Source organism: Mesocricetus auratus, unplaced genomic scaffold (genome assembly GCF_017639785.1).
Source record: "Mesocricetus auratus isolate SY011 unplaced genomic scaffold, BCM_Maur_2.0 Super-Scaffold_100040, whole genome shotgun sequence".
NCBI classification, from domain to species: domain Eukaryota; kingdom Metazoa; phylum Chordata; class Mammalia; order Rodentia; family Cricetidae; genus Mesocricetus; species Mesocricetus auratus.
In genome coordinates this window covers 10,536,304-10,546,327 of record NW_024429217.1, presented here as the reverse complement: position 1 = coordinate 10,546,327, position 10,024 = coordinate 10,536,304, and the positions used below count along the sequence as shown (strand labels likewise).

The window sequence follows — 10,024 nt, the reverse complement described above, 5'->3', positions numbered from 1 at the left end:
ATAGTAATTGAAAGATGTTCAGTCTTACCTATCTCTAGCTGGATCCAAACTGTAGGGCTTTGGGTTTTGACTCCTTGATTTTCTTGTTCGCTCACTCATTGCAGAGCTCCTTTGTACTCTGTCTGTACAAGATGCCAGCATGGATGCTATGCTGAGTAAGAAAGGAGTGCCAGGAGTGCAGTTGGGCTCCACAGGGAGTGCTTTTAGTGTGTACACTCCGCATCGAAGCTTTCTTGGAGGCCATAGAAGACATCAGGAGGTTTTGAAGGGAAACATAACAGAGTTTCACTTATATTCCTCTGACTTTTGAGTGATTGTACGATCAGCTTTAATGTCTGGATTCCATCTGCATCCCTTTGTGCCATATCAAGATGATAAAAGTATTTTGAATACTGTTAGTAACATAAATACCTCCTAAAAATTTTCTTATAACTAATTTTATATCAAACCAAATCATTTGGTATCAATTTTGTTAATACTGGGCATACCGGGGATATAGCTCAGTAGCACAGCACTTGCCTCGCAAGTGTGAGGCTCCAGATTCAATGTCCAGACAAGCAAAAACAAAAGAGGGATAGGAAGACCTTTGTGCATATATGTGTGTTGTACTAGCCCAGCATCAAAAACAGAATGAGGACAGTTCAGACAATAATGACTGAGTGACTGAGATTAGGGTTGTTTTTATAGTTTGATTCAGGTGTCAAGGACAGGTGGGCTCAAACATTTCTAGGTAACATTTTGGGAGTGTGGTTGGAAGAGATACCTTAGACAACTGTGGACAAGGACAAAGTTTGAAGTCATTTAATTAAAAGACCAAGTGGTAATAAGCTCCTTTCTTACAGTACATTACATATGGCTCTTATACAGAGTAAAATAGATACCAGGAGGTCAGTTGTTCACACCAGCACCTAACTCAGGTAAATAGAGAAAAAAGGCTTTACTTGCTGGTACTTGGATTGTAATTCTTTACATGCAGTGTGTTCTTTGGTAAACTGTTCATGTGAAATTTAAGCATAGCACTATAGTCAGACTTTTAAGGTTTTAAAATACTGTTTTAAAACTTGCCAATTAGCATTAAGATAGAGTAATAGTTTCTAAAATGTCTTCCGTGATGTTAGTGATCAACATAGAAATGTAAATTAATCTGAAGGGTGTGGAATATTCTTTGAATTCCTGGATAACAGCTACTGCTTTGTCCCCTCATCCCCGCAAAGCACATATATAAGGCATCATTATTTCCTAACTGCTGTTGAAAATACCCTAGTTACAATGTCAGCAGCAATTTTTAACAATTGACATGCCATAATAATATCAAGACAATGCTTCTTTACTATATTAAATACCACAAAAAATGGGAAATTGAGAAGGGAGTAGAATTTGACATGAAGGCCCAGAACATATGCTCTTGGTATTAAAGTAGCTGCTCTTTTCTCCCACCTAGAGATCTTACCAGATACTCAGTTTTTTTTTTAAGACATTTTAAAATTAAAAGCGTGTTCCCACTGTGGAAATAGGACTCCAATACTTTAGTATTCTTTAGGTGACTTAAGTTAGTGTCATACTTTAATTACAAATGAAATGATTTCCATTGTCACCTGCACCAGAGGTTTCTAAACTCATCTAAGAGAGACTTGAAATAAATACAGCATCTGAAGGTTCTCCCATAGATGGGTTTAAAACACGGAAGGCTTTCTACCCGTAAGGTGCTGTAGAGTTCCTAGCAATGAGGCCCCTGTCCTTTCATACAACAGTTTGAACCGGAGTCACACATTGTGCAGGAGAGCTGGCTCTCTCTGAGGAGGAGGTTGAGCGGTTGGAAACTTCTCTCTGAAGTTCCTCGACTTTTCTCTGAAGCTCTGCTCTTTTGGCAAGAAGTTCTTTGTATCTGCTGTGGATGGGCTCCTGCAAGACCAAACAAAACACTAATAGAATTCCCGGCCAAACTTAAGATCTTAATCATTCCTCAGGCTCTGTGACACTGGCTGTTTTTACCACCTTGACAGCCCCAAACCTGAGTTCCTCAGTGGAATTACAGTCAGGTTTTATTGCCATCACTGATCTTTCAATGGCTTCAGGTATTTCTGGAAGATGCTACTTTACAAATACATCATCTAGCTAAAACTCTTAAGAACTAAGGACCTACAGTTTTTAGGCTTTTATAAAGTTATTTTTTTCAGGATGTATACACTCCCGACTGTCCGATGCAGTGCTTCTGCGACTTTGTGGATTGTAATCACTAATGGACAGAGTAGGAAGTTTCTAAGTGTGACAGACCTAGTAGAGTCATACTATGTATTATAGACCTGTACCTGTGGTTTCATCCGGGGGTTCCACCTTATGTAATATCCTACCCAGAGTTCAAGGTGACGCATGCTGGCTACTGGGTAAAGGACATGATTGGAGTAGCTTCCATATAGAGGATTGGTGAAATCTTCCAGCTGGCTGTTTATGTAGGACCATAATGACACTGTCCTCTTAGGAAGATTCTGCAAGAGGGAAAAAATGGTAAAGATTCTCTACCACATCAGCAGTTTACACCTTAGGTGAAATTTGTATAGTGTGCGATTATTAAAATCAACAACAGAGGAAAATAGCCAGTGATAGACCTACTTCAATGGAAATGAACACAGTAACTTGAGATGCACAACAGTTCTATTTGCAGATTGAGTAAAACTGGCACATAAAGTGCCTCAGTGCTGGAGATAGGATCAAAATTTATCCACACTGGGTAGCTCAAAACATTAGCTACAGAGCATCCAATACCTCAGCACAAACACACATGCCCATACACAAACAATAAAAGTGCTCCACACGTTTAAAGCAATACTATTCACAACAACCTAAGTAAAGAACCCAAAGGACCATCAATTGATGGAAGATTGATTTGATACCCTCGTTTTAAAGGAGGGTTTATGGTATTTAAATTACAACTAAGACTTAAGGGAGTTTCTCAGAAGACTGACAGTAATTAGAACATTGCAGTGCTCTACTGATGATTATCTAGTATCACATAACAAGCCTACCATGCACAGAAATACATTCACTGTAAGATACAATACCTGCAAGGTACAGTCTAAGAAGTACTTAATTTTCATAACAGTAAACACTACTTGCCTGCTTTACAGAAATAAAAATGAACTTGCATATTACTGAGTCTAACATCTGAACCTGGTATCAAGGCTTCTCAGTGTGAGTACCCTTCCAGAATAACTTATTTTCTGACAGTTTTCAGAATAAACATTGATGTGCCTAGAGGGCACTACCAGTACCACCAACTTGTACAGAGTGGTTCTTTTGTTTGTTTTTGTTGTAGAAGTGAACAAAGCACTTCACAGAGCTAGGCAAGCAGTCCATCACTGAACTCTACAACTCTAGCATTCTCTTTTATTCAGACTTCATTTTAGATGCGATCTGTTTTAAAAGGCTAGCCTCAGATTTGTGACCCTTCCACCTTACCCTCTGGAGTATTACTGGTGTGATTTCCTCATCCCCACTTCATGGATAGAAGTGATACTAGTATATCCTGTGAGGTATAAAAAAATAAATACATACCAGAGTGGAAGCTAGAGCTATACTTTACCTCTTTCCCCCTCTGCTGTTCGCTGTTACAGAGGAATGTCCCAAATAAACAGCTGTACAAGTGGTCCAGAATGGTAATGAGGAAATATTCATTGAATTCAAACGCAGTAGGGAACTGCAAATTGAGCACCACAAATTTGAGACATTTTTCAAGCATAATTATCCCTGTCGCGAGTAGATCCTTTGTAATAGTATTTAGACAGATTTGAAACGACCTAAGCCATTGTGTCATTATCTGTTTTCCTTTGCAAGGTAGAATCTCTCTCATGCAGCAAGTATTGAGTGAGCTTAATGCTGGTTTTGTGTCTGCTCTGCCTTGACCCTCTAGCTGCCAGCCACAGAATTATGACTTGGAGCAATTCTGATGAGTCTGGTCTTCCATGTTTAGTTTTCAACATGTCTTATTTCTAAGAATTAAAAATAACAGACGTGTTCAGCAATATATGCCATCTCTATACATGCAGAAGTAAGTATCTATAGCTATGCAGATAACTTACAAGCCAACCTATTTATCTTGTTGAGGAACAGGTCCTTGTAATTCACAACTGGCAGCATCAGTCTAAAACAGAATTCACCCCTATCCAAGCCTCAGTGTGTAACTTAATTTTATACAATCCAATTATAGAGGACCAAAGGAAGAATTAAACTACAGACCACCAAAAGGTAGTAAAAAGGCTTAATTTAATTCACTCTGCTGGTATTACAAAATCATTCAGAAACTTATTTGTAAATCTGAATAGTTTGTGAAAAATTCCACAACAACAGTCTTGGTATTTTAGAAAAAGTTCCTATCAACCTAACTAAAAATCTATGGAGACATGTAGTTTACTGCTAATACTTGTTTAGATAAGTGGTTAAAATACTGATAAGGTGCTTTCAACTTCAGGTTTCCCCCCCCCCTCTTAATTTAGAATTATATTTCTTAAAAAATGTCTCCCCATCCTACCCAAACAGCACCCTAGTCAGTGTGAATACCAAGGTTATTCCTAGTGGCCTTGGTGTATCCTACCAATCAGATAGCTAGGTCAGGTTCTTGCCTTATCTATCTTAGTGGTATGTCTCCAGTAAATAACTATTATGATATAATTTTCAAGACCCTGCAGCTTTGTTTCCTATCATGAACCAGTGTTATCTTCTAGTACCTTTCTAGACTGAGTCAGTTTACCCAACTACCTCAAACAAAAATGCTGCCTAAGATGCTGTTACAGGGTTCTAACAGCTCTACATTGAGAAGGGGCCAAGTGATCTCTGCCATACACTTTCTGTCCCAACACTTTTTCCTTTAAAACAGCTAAAAGAACTCAAAATAGTGCCTGGTTTTGGCTGGGATCAATGTAGCTTGTTTCTTCATATTCCTTAGCAAAATATACAGAGCTTTTAGTTAGCAAAGAATTATTATTATATACGAGGAATCTTTCATCAGTCCCCCTGATTGAGATGCAACTAGTATCCAACTCTTCATTCATATTTCTCTAAAATGTTTTAATACCCAACAATAACAGTTGTTATCACTGGGAATTCTACCCAAGAATCACAAGCCAAATAGTGATCAAGTTTCCCCACTCTGAGCTTAGAGATGTATGAGAAGGGTATTAATAGATGACATGTTACCTGTCTTGTCATCTGCCAGACACAGTCAATAAACTGAAGGAAAACAGGTGATCTGTCTGCATCTGCATGGTTCTTATCTCCATGGCCAACTCTCTGAAGCAAAAAATGAAATGTCACATGTAAGATATTTTACTTAGTAGAAACTTATTTTCTAAAAGTGTAATTTGGTCAGTATTTTTAATTTCTTCAAAACTGCCACATTGCTACTTTAATAAATGAAACCCAGATTCTAAAACAACAGGAGAAGACAGTCCTTAGAGCCCAGATTTTTGTTCCAGAGATTTAACTTCCTATGTCAAGATATTTGTTATGAAAAGTCACTGGGACAAAGGGCACCTCCTAAGAACATAGCTACATTAGCACAAATCTCAAGAACTTTCAGAAGTCCTTGGATCTGTTTTTCACACAAATGGGTTCCCAACCATGCAACTGAAAATCCCAAAGCAGGGATTCATTCAAAAAGTGGGGCATAAAACTTCTGGGACAGGCTTCAGTGTAAAAACATAATACTAAGATGTTGCTTTAGTTCACCTTTCCCAGTGCGTAGTATTGGTACTTGTGATGCAAACACATACTACCATTGCCTGCGTATTCTATCCTGCCAGATGCTCACAATTGAAGGAAAACAAGTTTTCTTAGAGCGTATCATTGGCAAAGCAGGAAAAATGAACAAGTCTTACCTATGCATAAACATTTTTAATCTCATGACAAAATGGAAAAGGTACATGTATGATTTGCTATTAATCCTGTGCATCAGAATGGAAGGAAATAACATTTTAATGTTAACTGTGGTTCTTGTAAGACTTGAATAGTTGATGGGTGTTTTTCAAAAATGTACAGTTTGTTTTCCTTAATGTAAGATACCATGGATGGTATTTGTTGCTAAGAATTTGAAGATCAGACTTTTAGTAAACTTTTGCCTTATACACTTTTCTGATAAAACCACATACATACGCCTCTGAAAAAGTAGAATGAAACAATAAATCAGGAGGCTCTGTATAATTGTTAGTGTGTTCTGAATAACCAATATATAATGTTACAAAAAATTATAGAAAATGTAGGAGACTAAAAGAAGGGACAAGAACACCCTGAATTCAAAAGCATAGTACAAGGAAGCAAAGGCAAAATGTTTTCTCTTTTCAAGGAGGACACAATCCCATTTCACTAAAGAACGGAGACAAGCTATGGGTGCCACACTTGAAGAGAACCGTAATACTGGTGGACAAGTGGGGTGGGAGAAAAGCCAATCAAGGATGTTCACCCTGAAAAACTGAAGCTTATGGGTGAAGTGGGGAAACTGCTATGGTCAAATACCTGAAAAATAACAAAGGGATGCTTTCCATCTGCCTCCAAAGAGAGTGCAGAAGCCTCATTTCATTATCACAAAGACAATTCCAGCAGGGGGCCTAAGTGAGACTGATGGCCTTAAGAAGGTGTATATGCTTGTTTCTGGACATGAATCTAAACACTAATTTCGTAGTACACCTTAGATGTTTTAGGTATATACTTTGGATTCATGGATAAAGAAACATTTTAATCCAACTAACAACAAGCCCAGTTCCAGTGGTACAGACAGAAAGTTCCAGCTGCTCAGACACCAAGGCTAGAAGATAACAAGTGGAACTATAAAGTGCATTTAGGGTCAGCCTTGGACACTTGGCAATATCCCATGTCTCAAAATATTTTTTTTAAGTGCTTCTTATATACAGCCCTGGGTTGAACCACAAGTTCTAAATAAATAATAAACTTTGAACAATACAGGGCTCACAATTTTGCAATTTCCCTAAGAGAATCTGTACAACTTACCAGATTTATGGAAAACATAACTAGGGAGGTAGATTTTATTTTAGTCTAAAGGTGTTCAATTTTAGTTAAAAATTTAGCCAGGCATTGGTGGCGCACACCTTTATCCCAGCACTCGGGAGGCAGAGGCAGGCAGATCTCTGAGGGTTTGAGGCCAGTCTGGTCTACAGAACGAGTTCCAGGACAGCCTCCAAAACAATACTGAGAAAGCCTGTCTCGAAAAACAAAACAAACAATTATTTTATTTTTATGAGTATGTGCACATGAAGACTGACACCAAAAGGCTACTGCCAATCCTCTAGCTCTAGCTACAAGCGATAGGAAGCTACCTAATTTGAGCCCTGGGAAACGAACTCAAATCCTCTACAAGAGCAAGTGTTCTTAACCATTGAAACCCCAGATTTTTTTTACTCTATTATTTTAGTTCCTAATTCTTTAGACCCTGATTTATATTAGCAACATTATATGTTGCTGAATTAGTAACTGAACCACTGTCCTTTCCATTCAAAGGAATAGCTAGCAATACTTTATGCTCCATTTGGAGGGACAGCACCATGGCCATTAGTAACAGATGAATTTCTAGGCAGAAATCACAGAAGAGACAAGGTCATATGCTCGACAGATGGCCCCAACCTGGGTTTAGACTGCATTACATTAAGAATATACTAACACTTTACCAAATACAGTGCTCTCATGACTTGACTCTGCTAGATAAATGGTCAATTTTCTCTTTTGCACAAGATGTCTGTGAAACATTAAAAATGAATGTGTTGGGTGGCTCATTAAGTATTTACCACACAAACACCAAGATCTGAGTTTGGTCCCAGCACGTATGTAAAAGTTAGGCAGAATATGCCTGCAATCCCAGCATAGACAAGCAGAAATGGCAGGTCTTTTGGTTTTTCTGGCTAGCAGTGTACCCTGAATCTGTGAACTCTGGGTTCAGTGAAGGACCATGTCTCTAAATAGTAAGGTAGGCAGTAACTGAGGAAGAAAACCAACAACCCTGGCCTGCACACAAATGTACAGGCCCACATGAGCATGTGATAAAATGAAGGCTCTTGACTCACTAGTTGGAATCTATGTCCAAAGCTTAGCCACTCTTTCTCCACAAGGACCTCGAATCCTCGAATTGTTCGGTAGTATCCATCCAGCATGAGCATGGCCAGGGAAGTTAGCTGAGCTGTGCGATCCCAACCATCACTGCAGTGCACCACTACAGATGTCTTCCCTGACTCCACCTTGTCAGCGATCCGAAGAGCCCCTGCAAGAATGAGCTGGAAACAAGGTGGAAAATGAGAATCTAATAAAAAACGGTAAACACTTCTTAAAAGAATCTAATACAGTTCCTGTTACATATAACTACCTCAGTCACATGGCAAGAAGCATCAATCAACAAAAAGGAGACAGGTGCCAAGGGTCATGCCTATAATCCCAGAGTCAGAGGTGGAGGGCTGCTTGGACTTCAGCGTAAGAACTTGTCTCAAAACCAGGCAAATACATGAATGGCATATGAAGCTGGGTAGGAGTTGAGAAGCTAAGAGACTGGAAAGGTGAGAAGACAGACGTCAGGAGTGAAAGACACTGAGTGTGGACGGGATTCAGATGGACGAGGAAAGCCAGCAGCAGCAGGAACAGACGCACAGCACAGGGTGCAGCCTGTTCAGACCCCGGTGTGCACAGAGCCACCGGCTCCACTCCTCAGCAGCTCTTCCTGCTGATTCCAGTACAAGAGCCAAGGCGGGCAAAGGAGTGGAGGCTTTGAGAAGGAGTAGCAGATACACACCTTAATGTGTTCCAGCCAGTGTGTAGATTCCAAATTAGACAACCAGTGAGTTTCCTCAATGTTGGGGTATACAATCTCCTTAAGCTTTCGTAATGATTCTCTCATAACATGAATATTGTGAATATCCAGAAAAACAAGTTCTGCATTTTGGTAGGCATCTTCACTTTCATAACCTCCCCCTTTTGCCTGCAAAAGGGCATACATCACAGAAAATCATAAATGAATGCATAGCCATTTTTTGTAGACATCCATAACAAAGTTCCATAAAATATCTAAAATGTACAAAATAGGGTGCAAGTTGCTTGAGGATAAGGATAACCCCGTGGGAAGCAGGGGTAGCTCAGGGCCACTTGCAGTAAACACACACTGCCTCATTCCATTTCTAAAATGGAATCTGTGCTAAGCCTATGTGATCAGTTTATTAACTGAATCATCCCAAAGCACTTCAGCATTATAAAGAAAACTTTCCCTGTGTATATCAAATCCTATCTATAACTTCTTACATAAACTTCTCTTCAAACTTACTGAAATTCCATATGCAAGAGTTCTGGACCACCCAAGCTTATCTTCCGTTACACATCATTTCAGTTAATAATAAAAAACCAAACTCATTGTAGCCATAATGATTTCCAAGGTAGTCTTCTACTACTGCTTGAAACAACACTTGAGGAGACTGGCTTCAGTCAGTTCCACAGGTTTTAGTTCACAGGTAGGCCCCGCATTTCTGGGGTGTGTGCATCATGGGGAAAGAGCATGTCAGCCAGGATACAGGGAAGAGTAGCAGGAAGGGCAGAGGGTCACCCCTCAAAGGTACACCCCAAGTAGTCCCCTTCTTCCAGCTAAGATTCACCTGCTATATACTAAGCTTCGTAAAATCTAAATTTTGAATCAAAAATGGGATTAACCCATTGGGCAGCTCAGAGCTTTTCTCTCTCAAAATGCCCTCACAGAAGCACTAGCCCTCTTTTCAATCAAACCAACAAGATTAGCTATCAGTTTGCTTATATTATAAGCAGCTGATTCATTTTAAATTTAACATAGAAAACGGAATTCCACTGACATTTACTATCTTCAAATCTATAAAATAAAAAAGAAAATACATGCTTTTCAAATAAGCTATAACTGAAAAATAGAACCTGATTTTCCAAAGTTTAATATTAGATTTTATGTTTTTAAAAAATCTGTCTTGCCTAACTCATACATAAAATCACACTTCTTAAACCTTTAACAAGAGCACACTGGGAG

At 39.0% G+C, this 10,024-nt stretch overlaps 1 protein-coding gene across 5 annotated transcripts in view; it reads right to left on the bottom strand.

The window, feature by feature from the left end:
* Mtmr2 (myotubularin related protein 2) overlaps positions 1-10,024 on the bottom strand; it is a 60,598-nt gene that overhangs the window by 1,670 nt on the left and 48,904 nt on the right. For all 5 annotated transcript variants that reach the window (XM_040734765.1, XM_040734766.1, XM_005077331.4 and 2 more), the window contains 6 exons: positions 8,780-8,965; positions 8,064-8,270; positions 5,191-5,283; positions 3,581-3,694; positions 2,310-2,486; positions 29-1,902 (listed from right to left, as the gene is read on the bottom strand). In XM_040734765.1, coding sequence (XP_040590699.1) covers positions 1,741-1,902; positions 2,310-2,486; positions 3,581-3,694; positions 5,191-5,283; positions 8,064-8,270; positions 8,780-8,965 — 939 coding nt within the window. In that variant the 3' untranslated portion in view covers positions 29-1,740. The remainder of the gene's footprint in view (positions 1-28; positions 1,903-2,309; positions 2,487-3,580; positions 3,695-5,190; positions 5,284-8,063; positions 8,271-8,779; positions 8,966-10,024) is intronic.